This window comes from Urocitellus parryii, chromosome 3 (genome assembly GCF_045843805.1).
Source record: "Urocitellus parryii isolate mUroPar1 chromosome 3, mUroPar1.hap1, whole genome shotgun sequence".
Classification (NCBI taxonomy): Eukaryota; Metazoa; Chordata; class Mammalia; order Rodentia; family Sciuridae; genus Urocitellus; species Urocitellus parryii.
Genome location: NC_135533.1, coordinates 138,503,378 through 138,523,957, shown reverse-complemented (window position 1 = coordinate 138,523,957; position 20,580 = coordinate 138,503,378). Strand labels below are relative to the sequence as shown.

Sequence of the window (20,580 nt, the reverse complement as noted above, 5' to 3'; positions counted from 1 at the left end):
CGACACTTGTTTTTGTCAATAAAGTTTTATTGGAACATAACCACACCCCTTCACTGGCACACCACCTGTGAGTGCTTGTGTTTACAACGCAAGAGTTGAGCGAACGCCACAGAGCCCAGGCGGCTGCAGAAAGCCTGGTGTATGAGCTCCCTGTCCCCCTACCCCAGAGCTGGCCCGCCCCTGTCTTAGATGGCAGTTCCTCCAGGTAGTACGTCAACCCCGGGTCCTGGGGATGTCTTCAGCCACCCTCCTCTGGGCTCTCCAGACCTCGTCTCCTCCCCTTCCCAGCCCTTTCCATGCTGAGTTATAACTGGTGTCTTGGTTCCGATTCTGCTAGAATCTGAGCTCCTTAGGAAGATTGGATTCTGCAAGTCAGGGCCCCAAGATTCTCCAACAGCCCCTGGACATCTCATAGGCACCAAAGACGAAAGTTTGTGGAATGAAACGCACTCATTAGATCCTCCCACCTGGAGAACAGTGGAATTTACAATGATCAGTACCGAGCGCTGGGCAGGCCTGATGGTACTGTCGGGCAGACCCAGGACCGGCCCCTGACCCAGCAGAGAGCAGGGGGGTCCCCTATTTAAAGATGGTCTTGACTGTTTTGTGGTGGAGGCTACTCATGTGGCTTTGAATAGCTTCACCATCATGGCCACCAGTTTCTGGCTGCATTTCCAGGGCTCGGCTGTCCCCTCACTGGATCCTGCCTGTCTCGGGGTGACTGTTCCACATCATGCTGAGAGCTCACCTCCCCTGGCTCCCATTACCTCATTTCAAAGTGCTGGACAACTGCCCCTATGACTCAAATCGCCATCTACAAGCCCAAGCACAGTGGAGAAGCTGGCCCTGGGAGGAATTTTTATGGCTTCCCATTTATCACACTAGAAGGTCCATTTCAAATTCCATTAAAGAGGTCAGATATCAAAACAGGGAGCTGCATTTTCCAGCAACGTACCTCCCTCTAGAGTGAACTGGATCAGGGGGCATTTAATTTGGAAGCCAAGTGACATTCCCCTCCCAGAAGGCTGGCGCCTGCCAGTAACAAATCAGAGAGAGAGAGAGAGGGAGAGAGAGAGAGAGAGAGAGAGAGAGAGAGAGAGAGAGAGAGAGAGAGAGAAGCAAAAACTCAACAAGATCACCACAAAGAAAGACAAAAAGAAACCATAAATTCTACTCGGGGTCCCCAGGGGACGCTGCTGCTCTTGCCTGCCCACAAGTCCACCTCTCATTGCCAGAGCCTTGATCCTGAGACTCATTCGAATTCTCTTCCTTTTATTATGTTCATAACAATAACTATAATTATGCATTCAAGAGAGCAGGGCCACACAAAGCATGTCACTCCATTTGTGGCTCAGCAGCCCCTGGTTTTCGTAAACAACGAGGCCAGGAGGAGGACACTTCTGCATGACATAGGGGGACCTCAGAGCACCAGAACACCACAGGGTGCCCTGGAATTGCAGCCAGGAAATAGGTTTAAGACTCTCCGCCTGGTTTTCCTTCCCCTCTCTGTTTCATATTCTAAGTCCCGCTCCCATTGCGAACAGAAAAGTATTCTAATCAATACAATTGAGGACTTTGGGGAAGAGGGAAATCAGAGTCATTGAACAGACCAATTTTTTTTTAGGGTGGGGGGTGTACCAGGGATTAAACTCAGGGGCACTCCACCACTGAGCCCCCAGCCCCAGCCCTGTTTTGTATTTTATTTAGAGACAGGGTCTCACTGAGTTGCTTAGCGCCTCGATTTTGCTGAGGCTGGCTTTGAACTTGCGATCCTCCTGCCTCAGCCTCCCATACACACCCATTTTGATGAATCGATAACACTCTCCCGGTGTTATGTTGAGAAGGATTCTAAAGTCATACTGAGATCCTCCAAGAATGTCCCCCGAAAGGACTGCGGCAATTGGCCTCCACGCACCAGGGATGCCAGCTCTCTGGCCTTGGTCGTTCAACCATGCTCAAGTCAGATCAAAGTGGTCACTGAAATGTCTACCCAGCTCAAACACATCCTACAACATCCTAGGAAAATGTCACCTCATGTCACGTATTTGCTTTGGCTTTCCTTTCTGCTCAGGGAAAATAAACACTCTTTTCTGTTTGAAAATGTATGGTGATCACACCTGTCACCTCTGCCTTTTCCCCACCTCTAGGACTCTAGCACTTTCCAGATGACTAGAGGAATTTCCATCTCCTCAGGCATCTCCTCTCATGGCAGGAGTCCTGCCACATTCACCCCTGGGTCCCCAGCACATCTCCAAGTCCCCGACTCATGCTGAGAACCCAGTAAACATTTGCTGAACTCATGTTCCCTTTGAACAGTCCCAGCCCACCCTCGTCTCATCCAAGAACCTTTAAAACTCACAAAGGGAAATTTCCAGAGGGGAAGTTCCCACGAGCTTCTTCCAGAGAGGGTGCAGGACCTCCCTACGCAGAACCCAGCTCTGGGCTCAGGGGAAAGAGCGGGGATCGGTGCTCAGAAGACACTCGGGAGACACCGGGTCCCCCAGCAACACCAACATCTCCAAACACAGCGTTCCTCCCCTGCAGCCCTGTGAGTGAACTCCCTCCTCACTGGGAAATTCAATCCAGTCTTTTGTGGTGTGAATCCGACTTTCAGGAGGGACTTTCTGAACGTCAGGGGCACCTCGGTCCCGCTAAGTACAACCTTATTTACAAACTGTCCCCTTATGTGGGCTTTTGGAAGCTTCATCTCAGCAACACACACAGCGGTGGATCTGAGGTTCGGTTACGCTTTTTATTTTTTTCCTGAAGACACTAAAGTATGGACTTGATTTTAAACGTTCAGAGTTGCCCTGGGTTCGTGCCCTGACAGTCATCTGCGGTGGTCTGAGTCCCAGAGTGTGAAGACCATGTCCCCCGAGGACAGCCCCTGAGAAGGCAGACACAAGCCGCACCCCGTGTCTCCCACAGGACTCCGGTCACGGAGCTTGGAGAGAAGTTTCTTAAGCAAACTAACCACAGTATATAACAAAAGATTTCTCATCAGCATGAGTTCTATGAGAAATGATCATATCATGTGTGATGTTTGCAGGCACACAAACATGTACCTATCCCTGTCTACGTTTATGTACAATCTACAAAGCAGGGAAGGCCCTATCAAAGACATGGCTGGCTCAGATACGTCTAGTGGAGCATTTGCTTAATAGGTATGTGGCCCTGGGTTGGAACCCCACCAGAGAAAGAAATTTAGCCTGAATCAACAAGTCCACGTGACGAGACCGTTGAAACGAAGCTGTGGGTGAAGCCTCTCTTCTTCACCACATTCTCCTCTTCGGCAGGAGAACTTGAGCTTGGGCTCTTTCTAGCTCTGATGCCGTCAATTCTTGATAAAGAAGAAATGCCGCTGGGTTAGAGGGTTGGGGTGTGGCTTGGAGGGGAGGTGTCCCCCCAAAGCTCACGTGTGAGACAAGGTGAGAAAGTTCAGAGGAGAAGTGACCAGGTTGTGAGAGTCTTGACCCAGTTGGTGAATTAATCCCCTGATAGGGATTAAGGGAGGGTCACTGGAGGGGTGGGTGTGGCTGCAGGAGGTGGGAATAGAGGCCATGGCTCTGGGGTCTATATTTTTGTATCTGGAGAATGGAGTGTCTCTCTCTCTCTCTCTCTCTCTCTCTCTCTCTCTCTCTCTCTCTCCCACACACACACACACTTTCTGATCACCCTGTGAGCTGCTTCCCTCCACCACACTCTTTCACCATGATGTCCTGCCTGACCTCCAGCCCTGAGGAATGGAGCCTGCTGTCTGTGGATGGAGACCTCTGAAGTCGTGAGCCCCCAAATAAACTTTTCCTCCTCTACAAATGTTCTGGGGGGGGGTCTTTCAGTCACCGCAGCGAGAAAGCCGACTAAAACAGAGGCCACACGGCTCCTAGGGGAGCTGCCTCTGGTGGGTAGGCTGCTTTTGATGGGGAGCCCTTGGTATGAACCTGTGATATCTGCCAAGGAAGCCCCAGCTCTGGGAGTCTGCGGTGGCACTGCTGTCATAACCAGGCACGGCCCTGACAGGGACCCTGGGAGCTAGACTGACGGAGTCATTACAAGAGCGAATGTCCCCTAAGCCGGGCTGGTTCAGGCACCTGCTTAATGTGGGTCTCATCCATTTGTACTTGAAATTGCCACTTGGAAGTGAGGGGCACAGAAGAATGGTCCCCTGTGGGTGACAGAAGAGCTGCCGGGCTGACCTCGTCCTCGGGGTCAATCTGATGTCAAGCATGTCTCCACGCTTCCTGGGTCCTGAGAGGGAACGCTGCAGGGGCAGATCAGAAGCCCTCGGATTTTAATGAATATTCCACGATCCGCAAACCCCTGGCTCTCCTCCTGCCCTCATAAATACATGAGCGTTCCTTGTGATAATTAGCACAATGATCCGTAGGTGTGTGCCAGTAAATTTAAGTGCTGGCACATAATTACTTTTCTAACAGAGGCAAAAAGATCTCTCCTGAAATCTGATTTACATAATGAATCTGTTCCACCAAGCCCCTCCTCCCTGCAAGCCTCCGACGACTTAGCCTGGACCGTTTAGGGAGTCGGAAGCCTGTGAGTGTCCGGGGGGCTCTCATCCAGCCTGGTTCTCCCTGTTTCCAGCGGCCCAAGGCTTTGACACACTGCCCCAGAAGGGTCTCCACCCACGAAATGGCTCAGACCATATCGAGGTCAAAAAGCAAGAGACAGGCACCAAGAACATTCTAGTTGAGCTTTGGCACAAACAGGGGAACTTCTAAAAGGAGTGAACGGTGAAAAAAATCATAAATGCAACATTCATGTTTATGCACGACCAATAAAGGCCAGTCACATGAGCTAAGGGACAGTGTGGCTCCAATTATGAGGAAAGGGAACTAGATTTGTAACCCCTGCACTCAGAAACCTGAAGAGGGTGCGGGAAGATCAGATCAAAGTAGTAACAGCAGTTCTCTATGGCAAGGGCCGGGGTGGAATTTTACCTTTTATTGCTTACATTTTACATTACTTGTATTTTCCAAATAAAGATGTATCTGGGAATTACTTCCAGAATTAAAATTGAAGTTAAAATAAATCTTTAAGAAAAATTCTCACACACACACACACACACACACACACACACAAAAGATTTACAATAGAATTTCTTTTTCATGCTGAGCTCCTATGCATTTAGAATGATCCAGTTTAAAAAATAATAAAATGATTCTGTTTAAAGAGATACAACTTAGCCATTTTATATCCTATGACAGGAAAGAGTGAGTCCTTGTCTCACAGGCAGAGGGAGGAATGTGAAGACCTGCACATCATTGCACAGTAAGAACTGCTCAGGGCTTTGTCATCTGGCAATGCAGCCATGGCTGGGGTCCTTAGGATGAGGGTCAAGGTGGCCAGAATCTTTGCGATGGCTCTCTCTTCATTTTTGAAAGAGCTAATTGTAAAGATGCGGTGGTGGTCTTCTCAGATCAGGTGGCCACCAGCCAGAGTGAAATCAAAGAACGTCGACTATCGGGCAGAAATGTTGGAGATTCTTGGAAGGTCCCCGTGTCTATATCTAACTGGGTCTCTAGGATTCTATTCAAAGATCTATATTGGTGTTTCATTAGGATCCCTTTAGGTCCCTTTTAAAACAGATTTTTTTTTCTGTCCTAATCTCAATCTCCGACCCCCAGTGAAATTTTAATGCCACATTTTGCTAAAAATGATAAGTAGCATTCTTTTTAATGGCTGGATAATATTCTATTTTATATAGACATACCACATTTTCTCTATCAAGTCATTTGCTGGTGGGCATCTAGTTTGATTCCATATCTTGATTATTGCAAGTATGCACAATTATCATGTGTCGATTAAAAGTAGAAAAACAAATATCTGAAAAGCTGGAAATACTAACTACCCAGATTTGATCATAACATGTTGTATAATGCACTGAATTTTCACACTGTACCCTATAAATAGATAGGTATGAATAAAATGATACTAATTAATAAAAGACTAAGTAAATAAAAGTATGTTTTAAATGTAATGACACAGATCAACTCTATCTGACCTCCAGCTCTTCAGGGGACCACAAACTACAGTAACATCCGGATCTTCTGCCTCCCCCAAGAACCAATTTTTGCCCCTGGAAGGGGTGATTTCACCTTTTGGAAATGCATGCTCTATGTGCATGCTGGATACAGGCACAGAAAACGAGAAACGCAATAGAAACCTTCCATTTCCCTGATAATATTTCCTAAGTTGTTTAAACTTCCATAAGGAGGTATTACTGTCACTAGAAAAAAATAAATAAAGCTCTGTGTGTGTGTGTGTGTGTGTGTGTGTGTGTGTGTGTTAGTAGTGCCAGGGGAGTGTAAAACCACAGACTGAAACTCAAATGCCAAAAAAAAAAAAAGAAAGAAAGAAAGAAAGAAAAGGAACAGAAGAAAGCAAGCTGGTCTTTGAGAACTGTTTGGATTAAGACCACTGCTGCGGCTCGTCTGCCAACACACCTGGGCAGCCAGGCTCCCAGGGAGACCGGCTTCAGGATGCTGCCAATGTTTTCTGGTTTTCTTGCTCTGCTCACTGAGAACGCCCTTGTGGGGTTCCTGGAGACCTCAATGAAACTCAACCAGACCATCTGATAAACGCCACCGTGGTGTTCCAGAGAGCGCCAGCCACAGAAGATCTACACCCAGGCTCCCTCCAACCCAGGACCTCCCTGGGCACTGGGTGCTCGGAAACTCACAGGAACCAACAGTTTTGAAAGACAAGGGGTACTGTTGGGAGAGACCTGTGCCTTCTGAAACAAAGGTGGCTGAGAGTCAGGGGCTAGCACCACACTGGGCAGCAAGCCCCTGGGGCAGAAGGAGAGAAGAAACCAGACTGAATGAAAGACAGCTCCACCCACAGAGTCCTATATTTGGTAGATGATTTGAACAACTTCACAAAACAACACTAACACCTTTCACACGCCACGCATCCCACGTACTCTACTCTGGGCCAGTCTGTTTCATATTTTAAGGGCTGGTCACCACCATCCACTAATAGGTCAGAAGCTCAGATTGAAAGACATAAATGTACCCAACCCTCCAGTGCACAGACGAGAAAGCGGAGCCTCAGCAAGGTCAAATCCAAGGTCCCAAGGCTACATCCCGCCAGAACCAGGATCAGCTCAGACGCAGGGAAATGCCAACTGGACCAGTCCCACTCAACCCAGTGAACACCTCTCTTGGGTTTTTTTTTTACCCCCAAACACCCAAAGGCCAGGTGCCCTGGTGCCCTGTGAACCTGGGGGCACTGTCCCAAGCCAGATGGTTCCATGGCACTATCCACTTCACCAAACTGACCCCTGTGTTCCTCCCCTGAGCGGCTTCCTTGCCATAAGCCTCAGCATCCCCAGAGGTGGGTCCTGGAGCTGCCGGCCGTGAAGGGCTGAGCTTGCTCACTGGACAGAAGAACCCCGACGGCGGGGCTCCCACCCTGAATCCTGACGCATAATTTCCAAAACGCATGGCCGCGCTAATGGGTAAGACTTTGGGGAGGGAGATCTTCAGCATTTTCAGACAAGGTGAACCAGCGCTTAAAATCCACCTTGTAGATTTAAAAGATTATGGGTCCAGCGGCTCTGCTGGCTGACCAGGGTCCACCTAACTTCGTGATGCGCCCAGGGAAGGGGTGAGGGAGGCGCAGAGAGGGATCGGCAGATGCCAGGTGACGCCCCACAACCTTCCCTTAGCCACGCCCCCTGCCCTCAGGGGACCCTCCCCAGCCTGCTGGCCTGAAGGCCTCAGCAGCCCCCATAAAACCAAGAAGATCAAACTCAACTGCCATCAGAAAAGTGTCTGGCCTCTGCTCCAAAATCTGAGGTTCCAAACGTGCGTGCCAGGTCTCCACCTTAGGTTCCCCCAGGCAGCTCGGATGACCATGCTAAAGTCACGTAAGTCTTCCATTTAAATTGATTTTTGGTCTTCCCAGCACCTTAGAAGGAAGATCCACTCTCTAGACCATTCGGCCTGTAGGCCAGATTGGCCAGGCACCTGCTCTTATAAAGAAAGTTTCCTTGGAACACAGCCCCGCCCCTTTGCCTGCCTCTCTTCCTGGCTCCTTGGCTTCTCCAACAGCGGAGCTGAGCAACTGCAGGGACTCTGGCCTGCAAAGCAGAAGTACTTACTCTCGGGGCCTCAACGGATCCTGGACTGTCTGATAGGCTCCCTCACCCCTTTTTTCTTTGCTTTTTTAAATCGTAAAATACACATAACATGAAAGTTGCCATTTTAATCATTTTTAAGTGCCTTTTCAGGGGCATGAAGTACATTCGCATCACTGTGCAAACATCACCACCTGCACCTCCAGAGCTTTCTCCTCCTCCCAAACTGAAACTCTGCACCCATCAAATAACAGAGAAGCTCCCAGCTGCCCTCCCGCCAGCTTCCGGCAACCACTGCACTCCCTCTGTGTCTGAGGATAGGAGGACTCTGGGGACCTCATATCTGTGAATTACACGCTATTGGACCTTCATGTCCAGCTTCTTGCACTTAGCAGACTGTTTTCAAGGTTCTCCCAGGTTGTGGCAGGCATTAGAATTTCCTTCCTACGACTGAATGATACTGCATCTGTAGACCTGTGAATTACACTGCCATCTGCTCATTCTTGAATCTCCTCTTCAGCTTGCAGCTCCCCGGCTCCCGGTGGCCAAGGCAATGCCTTGGGCTTCCCTTCACCCTCAACTGAGATGAGCCTCAGGGGCCAAATTCCCACTGAATTTCAAAGACCCCCGTAGAGAAAAGAAGACTATCTCAGTAATAGTATTTTCCATGGATTCTATGTTGAAACAGTATTCTGACATATTTGGTTAAGTGACGTGTGAAAATCAGTATCACTTCTTTCTTTCTAATGTTCATCGGCACCCAGAAAATGTAAGGCAAATAACTCGGCTGGCACCCTGTTTTCCAGGGGTGTCCCTGGACTAGATTCTGTAGGGGACAGCAAACTTCTCCCGGAGGGGGCCAGATGGGAAACAGTTTGCTCTGGGGCTCATATTTATCTCTGCAGTTGTTAGGCGGAAGCAGCCACAGACCATTCATGAAGGCATGAAGTGGGGGTGTGTTCCAATCCACTTTATTTATAAAATCAGGCCACAGGTCAGAATTAGCCCCCAGGCCTCTAGAATACTAATAGCATTTAAAAAAAAAAGTCAATTCTAGAAAATTCCACTTTCTGGAACTCTCGGTGAAAAGCCACTTTTGATTCAGCTGGAGCTGGGAAACCCAAGTCTTGGGGCCACCGGACAGCCCCTTGCAGCCCAGGCCCCGCCCATGCAGCCAGGCCCCGCCCATGCAGCCCAGGCCCCGCCCACACAGCCCAGGCCCCGCCCACGCAGCCCAGGCCCCGCCCATGCAGCCCCTCTGCTGCACTCACTTGGGCGTGTGCGCCTCGTCCACGCGGTGACCCAGCTGGAACTCGTGGGATTTGCTCCTGTGCAGCGCCGTGAACCCCGGGATCAGGTGGATCAGCTTTCGGGAGGAGGGCGGCGGCGTCCCCGGGGGCTTCAGCTTGTTCTTCCTCCTCATGGGCGGCGTGCCTGGCGGGGTCACAGTGGTGACGATATTCGGGGTGCGTGGTGGGGTGCGGACTGCGTGCCGCTGGCGGGGTGAGGGGGGCAGGGAACGGTGGCCCGATTCCAGGGGCGGCGGCGGGCACAGGCCTGGGTAGGCGTCCACGGTGAGCCTGTCCACGTGGGTGTACACGGGGGCCCCTGGCGTGGGGCTGGTGTGACACAAGTGTTGGACACACTTGGACTGGACCCTGGGGCTCTGAGAGAGGTGGGTGCGGATCCACGGGGCGGGCTCCGGAGGGCACACGGGATTGTTCTCCTTGCCCGTCTCTGGGGTGGGCCACTGGATGATCCAGTCCTGCTTGGAAAGGTTGCCTCCTGGGTGGAACAAAGGAGCAGAGAGACCGTGGGTCAGCCAGGGGAAAGCCCGTGAGTTCCCGGGGATGCGCCATGACGTCACATGCACGTCACCTCACATGCACATTACATCTCGTGGGCCAGCGGGCCACGCACGCGACAGCATGTGCACTTCCCATGTCTAGTTCCATCATAGGCAAGTTACGCCCTTGCAAATCACATCGTGTGCGTGTTCCGTAATAGGGACATTACATTATATATATGTGATATCGTCTGCATAGGGTGTGATGTGCTCATTATGTCATACACCTATTACGTCATAAGCACATTTACAAAATCCAACCAAACCCACTTGGCCCCCCTCCAAGAAGTGAAGGAAGCCCCCTTGTTGATCTTACCGCCCGGTTCAATATCCTCCTCTTCCACGGTTTCCCAGGACTGGGAAACTGGGAAACTGGAAAACGGGGTTCCTAGCTCAAAGGCCCAGAAAGGCACATAAGTTCATCCCTGCCTGTTGAGCCACAGTGTCAAGGTAACTGAAAGGATTTTTGAAGATAACTTTACCTTCAGTGGCAATTTTAACACCTAACCCCAGCCAGAGATACATGAATAAAGCTCACCCTTGGTCCTTCCCTGATGGCTTTCTTCCCAATGCACCCTCACTTGGGACCTATGTTTCTGAGCGCTCATTTGAGCATCTGTCCAACAAACATTCTCCAAATGCCGATGATATGCCAAGTACCACGCTTGGAAAAGGCATGACAGGAAGACATAGCCCTGGTCCCCAGGGCTTCTATTCTGTAGAAGCAGAGATTGGACACACCAACAAACCTGCTCACTGGAGCGTTTCATGGGGTTATAGCTCTGGCAGAGAAATAAAAGGAATGATATAATAAACCGAGTATGGTGACAGTGAATGGATAACCAATTGTGGTCCAGACACACCATGGAATATTACTCAGCCATGAAAAGGAACCTGAGGATTGAACTAAATGAAAAAGGCTAATCCAAGAAGGTCGCCACACTGCCTAACCACTTAACATAGCATTTTTGAAATGACAACATTTTAGAAGCAGAGTAGATTGCTAGTTGCCAGGGGTTAGGGATGGGGAATAGGAAGAAATGGATGCGGTTGTGGGAAAAGCAGCAACAGAGATGTGCAGAACCCAGCGTTTTCTACTATGGGGCTGGATACCTGAATCCACCCAGTGATTACTTAGAAGAAAATACACACACAGAGATTGCAAGTAAAACTAAGGAAATCTGAACAAGATCAGTGGATTGCATGGAAATCAATATCCTAGTTACATTAGAGTCTTACAAAATGTTACCATTGAGAGAAACTAAGCAAAGTGTATCAGGGATCCCTCTGTTATTTCTAGCAACTGTGGTGAGTCTAAACAGTTTCTCAATTTAAAAAGTCTATTAAGAAATTAAAAATGAGGCCCTGCGTGGTGGCACAGCCTGGGAGCCCAGTGACTCAGGAGGCTGAGGCAGGAGGATGGCACGTTCAAAGCCAGCCTCCACAAAAGCAAGGCACTAAGCAACTCCGTAAGACCCTGTCTCTAAATAAAATATAACATGGGGCTGGGGATGGGGCTCAGGGGTTGAGTTCAATCCCTGGTACCAAAAAAAAGAAAGAAAGAAATTAAAAATGGAGGTGGGAGATTACACCAGCAGAACTCTGGGAATGCCATCTAACGAAGTGGCATCTTCAGGACAAGAAGGGAATGGCCATGTCAGCAGGCAGGGGCAGGCACACCAGCGGGTACAAAGGCCTGGCGGTAGGAAGGATTGCTGTTGTGGTGGTTGTTTTAAGACTTCTGAAGGTTTATTAGAAGGATGGAGACTTTTCAAAAGAATCCCACTGTAATGAACACAGATTGAGGTTTCCAGCCCTCATATCAATAGCAGATGAACATTTTTTACTCATTTACCCTATTGACGGTACACCTGCAAATTGGTCCTAAAGATTCAGACTCTCAGGCAGCAAATATACAGCCTTTCTTCATCCTCCACGCTGAGATATAAACGTATCAGGGTCAGAGAGCACCAAAGTACAGGCTTCAAAACCACATCAGCGCCGGGTGCCGTGGTTCAGACCTGTAATCCCAGCAGCTCAGGAGGCTGAGGCAGGAGGATCTCGGGTTTGAGGATAGCCTCAGCAACTTAGTGAGGCTGTAAGCAACCTAGTGAGACCCTGTCTCAAAGATAAAACAGAAAGGGCTGGGGATGTGTCTCAGTAGGTGGTTTTCTCGGGGTGTGACCACAGTGTGACTACTGGCCCCACAAAAGGCTGAAGGAACCCGTGACAGACAGGCCCCACCAGGCCAGGGGCGAAGGCACCCTCCTCCATGAGCCCCATGGGAAGTCTGGGGAGTTGGAGGAGGCATGACCCATGACCCAGTTAGATTCATTTCTCAAAGATCACTGGGGTCACTGCACAGAGAAGGGGGTCCCATAAGAGGGTTTTGCAGGGACAACATAACAAATGATGTTGGCTCTGAAATTGATGGTGGCAGTAAAGCCACCGTGAAGTGGGCATCTCTGGAGGACAAACACCAGGTGTTCTCACTCGTTCACAGACGCGGAGAAGTTGGTCTTGGAGAAGAAGAAAGGAGAAGAAGGAAGGAGAGGAGGTGGGGGCTGGTGGGCCGCGAGCGGGAGGAAGGGTTTTCCATGGCTCAGCAGCGCAGCCGGGTAACTCGGGTTGACAACTACTAATTGCATACTTCAAAAGAGCTCGTGGAGGGGATTTTGAAGGTTCCCAGCACGAAGAGATGGCAAATGTTTAAGGCGATGGATGTGCTGGATACTCGGCTCTAATCAGGACACATTATGTGTACACCGCATGTACGATGACGATGTGTCAATCAAAAAACTGCATCATGAAGCCAATGATTTTTTTTTAAAAGAATGGGTAAGGAAGGGGTTGGGGGACAGGCTGGTGGGGACGGAGGAACAGGACCTGGGAAGGGAACGGCCTCGGGTCTCCGGGATGGGCCAACGGAGGAGATGTGGAGCAGGAAAGATTCCAAAGCGGGGCCCCTCAGCAGTGGTGACAATCGCTAGGACAACGTCACAGGAGCCCCCGTACAGCTCGCGTGACCATTTATAATGCACTTTCATGGCCACGGACTCTCCGCCCCCATTTAAATTAAAACAACTCACTCTGTGATCACATCTGCATCACCAAAAACAATCCCAAATTCATATAACGAGAAAAGGCCATGTCATTCCACAGCCACGGTCCCTGTCCGGCTGCCGAGTTCCCCAGACGGCTTTCTGTGCCTCTTTCTTTAAGAAAAATAAATAAATAAATAAAAATCACCAGACAGATCCATGGGTCATCGTCTGCTCCCTTCCCATTTTAATAGGGCTTTTTTTTTTTTAATCTGAATTTTTTGTAACTCTGGGTACAAAGGGCCAAAGCTGAGCTGAGCTCCGTTTTGGAGATAAGGATACCGAGGTCAACAAAGATGCTGAGACGAAAAAGGCCCAAGGTCACGGCAGCGTGGTAACCGGCTGCCAGGATCTGAACCCAGGACCTCGGCCACCTGATGACCAGGGCACACAGGGGCAACCACACGGACCAACAGAGATCAATGGGAAGGGACGCTGGAACAAGGGCTCGTTCTCACCAAGACCCTCCGCTTCCCCCGTCCAGGCTTGCCAGTACATTCTACTTAAGGCCCCCCTAGGCCATCTCTGCTCCCCATTAGGTATGCACACTCCTTAGCCCAGTGACCAAGAGCCAGCTCTGAACTCGGGTGACTTGGGCTTCAAGTCTGGCCAGCCCCACTTCCTGGCTAGGGGACCGCAGACACTCCCCTTCCCTCTCTGCATCTTGGTTTTATCACCTGAGAAGCAGGGGACAAAACCTTGGGGACTATGATAACAATAAATGGAAGAGCACAAGCTACGTGCTTAGCCCAGCCCTGGTCACGGTGGTGGCCCTGTCACTGTGAGGCTAATAAACTCTTCGAGCCAGGGACGGGACAGAGACTCAGGCCCACACAGCTTCTCCATCCCCCGGCGAGGTCTGGATCTGTCTTCCCCTGCTCTCAAGAGGCTCAGGGTCCAACCAGAAAGATCTACAAGCAAACAGGCTTTCACTGCAGAGCAATGGAATCCCTGGGGCAGAGCCCAGAGACCTACGAGCAGGGATTCCAAGGCTGAAGAGCCAAGAGCGGGGATGCAGACTGCGGTACGCCCATTCAAAGGGTGGGAAGAATGAGGCTGAGCCGGGGCCAACTTGCATGCACCTGGGAGACGCGCTCAGGGAAAGGTGCCCGGCTGGGGGTGACCTGTTACATAATGCCATCTACAGGGAATATGGAAAAGTGGCCAATGCACAGAGACAGGGGCAGGTGAGGGATCCCCGGGGGCTGGACGCAGTGGGTGGGGCTGGCCTTGGAGCCCTGGGAATGTTTGGAACGAGGTAAAACTGTGAGCGCACTAAATGTCACAGATGGGTTCACTTTGAAATGGCCAACTGTATATTCAGTGAACTCCCCTTTGATAAAGAGAGTCAATCAGTGCCATCCCGACCCCGGACCCCGTGTGTGTCCGAGAAGGCGCAGCAGCACGCGGGTGCGGGGGAGGGGAGCCCAGCTGGAGCGGAGGGTCAGGCAGGAAGGAGAGGGACAGGTTGGAGAATGGCGGGTCATTCAGTGAAGCTGGAGCTAGTTAGAAGAAAATCGAGGCTGGAGAGGAGGGGAGGGGAGGGAAGAGGATGCTGAGAGGTTAAGGGTCAATGTGACTGATCCCCTGCAGCTTTCATCCCAAACAGGGAGGTGGCCACCCGCCTGCCTCTTGGAAACAGTCGCACCTGGCCACGGGCACGGTGGGCGCTGCGATCTGCCACGTCATCCACCTGCAAGCACAAGGCTCCCGCCCCAGCCCTCGGTCCTGCCTAGGGAGGGACAGGCGTCCCCCAACACGGACAAGGACGGGTGGAAGCCAGGTTTTGGCCAGGCCACATGCTACAGCTACAGGCTGGCCCCACATCCCAGCTCACCTGGAGGGAAGGGCTGGACCTCCCAATGGGCCAAAGCTGAGAAATGGGTCAGCACTAGAGGCCAAGGTCCTGCCTGTCACCGACCAGCCCCTGGTCACAGCAGAGGAAGGGCTGGTGCTTCCAGCATCGGTGGCTTAAAAGTCACACAGCCCAATGGAGGGGCTCCCTCTCCTGGATTTTGCCATCAGCCCCCCTAAAGCCCAGTGTGCTGACCCAGAGTGCAGAGGGCAATGGGGAGGGCTATCCATCCGCCACTCCTCCTGTCCCTGTGTCATAACGGACAACCCAGAAGCCCTGGTGTTGGCGACTGTCCTGACTGCTCCCGGGACTCTCCATGTGTAGGGGATGGACTTGATCGGATGAGCACCATGGAACTGTCCTGACCCTGGTCTAGGAAGGACAGGAGAACACAGCCTGAGGCTCCTGGAAGTATCTGGGGGGTGAGGAGGACCTGGGCTAGGGTGTGGCAGCAAGCAACAAAAGAGGAAGCCGACTGGATAAAAGGGGAGAAGCAGAAAGAATGGCCAACCCTATTGAGAACTTGCTGTGAACTTGACACTGAAGTTCCAAGTGATTTATTTACATGTGAGAAATTCCAGCCCCACACCACCATTCTACAAAAGGGACAGAAATCACTCTATTTTATAGACACAGAGAGGTTAAGTGGCCTGCTGAAGGCCACACAGCCGGGAGGAAGGACAGCTGGAGTTTGGGTGTGCTCTGCACCCTTCACCCCAACACGAAGCCCAGGTCTGGCTCCATAGTGTCTGGTGGAAAAAGTCACAGGAAACGCAGGAAGCTGAGCCCCGAGGAGGTGGCCCAGTCAGACAGGCTGAGTCTGAGATTCCTCCAAGACACCCAGGCGAAGATGCCTGGGATGAGGTTGACCCTCGCCTGCCTCATCTCCCCAGAAATTGTGGGATGCTCCCCGCAGAAATCACTTTTCAAGTCTGGGAGGATTGATCGTGAAATTTCAAAATCTCCTGAGCCCATCCAAGACAGTGTCAGCCTCATTTTAGATTTTTCTTTTTTCCAAAGATATGACGTGATTTAATCACCTCACCTTCCGTCTCCTCCCCTGTCTGATCCTGAATCTCCACAGCAGATGTCTCAGGACCCTGAATCACCTGCAGGGCGGGGAGAGGAGGTCCTTGCTCCCTCTGTGTCTGGAAGACTCGCTGACTGAACAGAAGGGGCAAGCATCCATCCTTCTGAATATGCATTGAGGAAGTGGGAGCTTTAAGTGCACAGAACAACCCCAACCTCTGCAGTATGACTTATCCTTCCACTTTCCTCCCTCTGACTCCATTTTCTCATCTATAAAATGGGGATGACCACAAAGCTTTCCCCCAGGATCGTTCTGAAGATTCAATGAAACCGGGCAAGTAAGGCATCTGTCTGGTGCTGGTGCAACGACACAGAAACGTTGGTGTAAGACAGAGGTGAGCCCATCTCTTTCACACGATGCCGCTGAGATTTAATAAGTGTACGAGGTGCCTTGCCTTGTGTCTTGGGCAGATCCCATACACAAAGATCATCCAGGCCTTATGCCTCATCTCGCCTGGTGCGACCCCCCCCACCACCACAGAAGGCAAGACCTGGTGTCAAAAGTCACCGGGCCTTATTGTGGTTTAAACTGTGTCTCCAAAAAAGATCCTTTCAAGAGTTAGCCCCCAATTAGCCCACCTGTAAACAGGATCTTTGCAAATGCAATCGAGTTCAGAGGAGCTAGCACAGGACTAGGGTGCTCCCTGAGTCCCAGGGAGTGTCCTTAGAGGAAGAGAAGAGGACACTCGGAGAAGACCGTGTGAGCATGGCGAGACCCAGGCACGGAAAGCAGCTGCCAGCCACGGAATGCAGAGAAGGGCCAGCACCCACAACACTGGGGACAGAGAGGCCTTGGCCAGACGCCCCCCAGGGCCTTTGGAATGAGGACAGCCCTGATGACACCTCGATTCTGCACTTTGAGCCCCCAGACCTGGGAGAAAATAAGCTCCTGTTGCTGTAGGCCAGTGAGCCTTTGGCCGCTTTGTTACAGCAGCTGTAGAGAACTCATACAGCCCTGCCCAGGGAAATCAGCCATCTTTGCTGAGCACGGATTGAGAAATCATTATAGTGGGGGTTGGGGCTGGGGCTCAGTGAACCGGGATGAACAGGGACCCACTGCCCCCACCACCTGTAGTTCTGCAAAGACAGACAGACGGACAGACAGACACACACACACACACTCCACTGAATTTAAGGAGGCACTAAATCCACCCCCACCTTTCTTAAAGTTCCTTTCAAAGTCTGAAAGGCAAGAAAGAAGAAAGAAAATCTCAGCCCGACTCCCTTCCCCTGGCAGCGTCCCTCCTTCCCCTCCCCTGCATTTCAGAATCCGAAGTTTAGGGATGAAGAGGCAGAAAGTCTCATTTCATTACCCAAATTGCCCGCCGCTCAATTGACAGGGACCGACTCCTCTCTGCGGAGCCTCCGAGGCGCCCGGCTGATGGGCTGTGCTCCATCAGCACGTCCCCACTCCCTTCTGATCCTCTTTTTAATAAAGTCTGAGGGAAAAGAGGTAATTTTTCATTTTAAATAGGAGAGGTGTGGCAGCAAGGGGCTCCGGGGGTTATTAATCGTCCCCCTTTGCTGTCTTGTCATCCATTTCTGGAAAATCATTTTATTTCAAGTCTTGCAAAAGGCGGGGAGAAGGGAATAGGTTTTAAGAAATGAAAGAGTCTGAAGATTGATTAAAGGCATTTCAAGGTGTAGGGGTTTTATTTTATTTTTTCCCCCTTTGACATTCTCTGATAAGGGACTTGGGGAACTAAAAGCCACTTTCAAGGGAGAATGTGATTTAGGAAAGTTGAAGCAAGTGTCTGACTCCTTTGTCCCTTCCCAATTTATTTATTTATTTTTTGCACAGACCGGCACCGGTGTGCAGTGGAACACGCCTGAACTTCAAAGGCGGCATCAGAACGTGCACCCTCCCTCCAGCCCCTTGGAGACAGAGGGTCCAGAGTCACCATGGCTGGTAGCGTCCTGGAATTATTCAAAGCTAATTCAAAGCTCTTGCTAGTTTAGGTCTCAGGAAGCAGGACTTTTAGACACTCTGGAAAAACTGGCCTGAAGTCACAGGTAAAGCCGACGGTCGTAATGTGAGTGTTGGGATCAGAGACACAGCATCCCTCCTCCCAGATCCAAAGTCCAAAATACTCTGAAGCTTTCTGACTGTGGCCATGGGCACCTCCAGGGGAAAATTCCACCCTGGCTTCATGTGACAGGCCGCAGTGAATACACCGGAGCACGAAGGCTATTCCATGAAATGACTCTCAGGCTGGGTGTGTAAGGAGCTCATGAAACATGAATGAGTTTCACGTGGAGCGTTGGGGCTCATCTCAAAGGCATCTCGTTAATAGAGAGGCAACGATTCCAAAATCTACAAAGGATCAGAAATCCAAGAACACTTCTGATCTCAAGCACTTCAAATAAGGGATACTCAACCAGTAATAATAATTATGAAATCATTTTAAAATGTAATTAGCCTGGCGTGGTGGCTCATGCCTGTCATCCCAGCGGCTTGGGAGGCTGAGGCAGGAGGATCGCGAATTCAAAACCAGCCTCAGCAACTCAGCAAGGCGCTAAGCAACTCAACTTTATTTTTATCTCTAAATAAAATACCAAAGGGGCTGGGGATGTGGCTCAGTGGTTAAGCACTCCTGGGTTCGATCCCTGGCACCAAAAAAAAAAAAATGTAATTATATTCAGAAGTGTTATAATATAACAATTTTAAAAGGAAAGACCTCTTATTTGCTCTTAATAATTACTTTCTTTCCTTTCCCCTCTCCCCTGCCATACTGGGGAGTGAATCCAGAGATGTACCACCACTAAGCTACAATTCCCCAGCCCCTTTTTAAAAAAAATTTTTTTGATTTTGAGACAGGGTCTCATTAAGTTGCTGAGGCTGGCCTTGAACTTGAGATCCTCCAGTCTCAGCCTCCTGATTTGCTGAGGCTGCAGGCATGCGCCACCATGCATGGCTGTTATTAAACTGATCACAGTTTACTATTCACCCAGCACATAGCAGGTGCCCAATCTCACTCTAAATATTTCATGGGCAACACCCCAGGGTCTCCTCACCAGGCCCTGTGGAGAACAGCCCACCCGTGTGTCCACTTTACAGTGAGGAGAGCAGGATTCGGGGCAAGAGTGAGATATTCAAGGTCACGGGGCCAACAGCAATGGATTGGGGACCCCACTCCATATCTGCCCCCTTCATGCCAAGGCTTCCCCCTGAACCCTCTTAGGAGACGTGATATCTGAATGGAAGCCCCTCAAAAGGCTGAGTCCCTTTATAGATGGGGGTGGGGTGGGGTGGGGAGGTCATAGGACACTCATTCTAGCCACAACCCCAGAAGGAGTGAGACCCGAAATCCAGGATGGATTTTTGAAGTTCTAGCTCAGAGTCTTTGCAAAAAGAACCCAGTAAAGACAAGTGAAGAAAATAAAGTTGCTAAAGGCATTCAACATCAGCAAGAATCTTCCTGGGAGACGGTGTTCATGAACTCGGCGCTGGCCAAACTGGGTGTCCCACTGGGCACTGTCTGCACCCCAGGATGTCCCCAAGTGAAGCCAGACAGATGAGTCACCTCAACCTGTGCAGGTCATCTAGGGGAGGGGACAGGACAGGGGGATTGGGCTCCCGCCCCGTACTACCTCTCAGCTCCTATTCTTTAAGACATTTGCAATTTCATCACCCAGCAGAAGTCTGGTGACGTTGACCTTCTTCGGTCACTGACTTCAGGGTGGCTGTCAGTTTTAATGAAACTCTTCTGGTAAAATTCGTTTATCCAGGTGCAATTCACATAAGTCCTTTTAAAGCACAGAATCGGGGGCCTGCAGGACACTGGTCACGGTGTGTTGACCACCACCCGATGGGGTTCCAGAACCTTGGCACTGTGCCCACGGGAGAACCACGTGCCCACGAGCAGCCCTCCCATCTCCCCCTGCCCCAGCCTGCTCTCTGTCTCTGTGCATTGGTCTCTTCTGGAGATTTCACATAAAGGGGGGCAGACACTGCACGGTTTTCTTCAGGGTGTGCCCCAGAAGTGGGCTTGCTGGGCCACGTGGTACCTGTGTACTTCTCAGAAGTGGCCGTCTTCCACATGGGCCGCTCCATCATAGGCTGGAGGAATGTCCCCAAGGTCCATCCATCTAGAAAAATCCAGGTCCACCCAACTCCAGATCCCACACTCTTTTCCCTCCAGCAGGTGAATACTGTCGTACTGTGGTCGGTGTTTTTACAACTAAGCCTGTGACTGGACTGTTTCCATCCCCTGGACTGAAGCAGCAGCTGATTTCCGCCATCCGTGGGGGACCTCCGCCATCCGTGGGGGACCTCCGTCACCCTTCCTGGTTAATACCGCGGTTAGAAGCTACTTCAGGGTCGCTGCAATAAAACAACCCAGTGTTGCAACTCTGCAATAAAACACGCCGATCTTGTAGTTAGGGTCTTTGACACGTCGAGGCCGTGTCATCTGGCGCCCACACCAGGCAAGTACACATCCAAGAGGTGAAGGGTGGGGGCAACACCCATGGCCTCATTTTCAACACCAATTCCAAGCATATCCACGTTGCTGGAGGTACCTGGACCTGCGCTGGATCCATGGGTCCCCTGGAGTCAATGTGCTGAGCCCAGCAGCCCCAAACAGCCTGG

At 50.8% G+C, this 20,580-nt stretch overlaps 1 protein-coding gene across 1 annotated transcript in view; it reads right to left on the bottom strand.

Annotated features, from left to right (window-relative positions):
- The window catches only part of Ksr2 (kinase suppressor of ras 2), a 340,405-nt gene that overhangs the window by 189,707 nt on the left and 130,118 nt on the right, over window positions 1–20,580 (bottom strand). Inside the window, exon 4 of the mRNA XM_026386144.2 lies at window positions 9,370–9,883. Within this exon, the coding sequence (XP_026241929.2) occupies window positions 9,370–9,883 (514 nt within the window). The remainder of the gene's footprint in view (window positions 1–9,369; window positions 9,884–20,580) is intronic.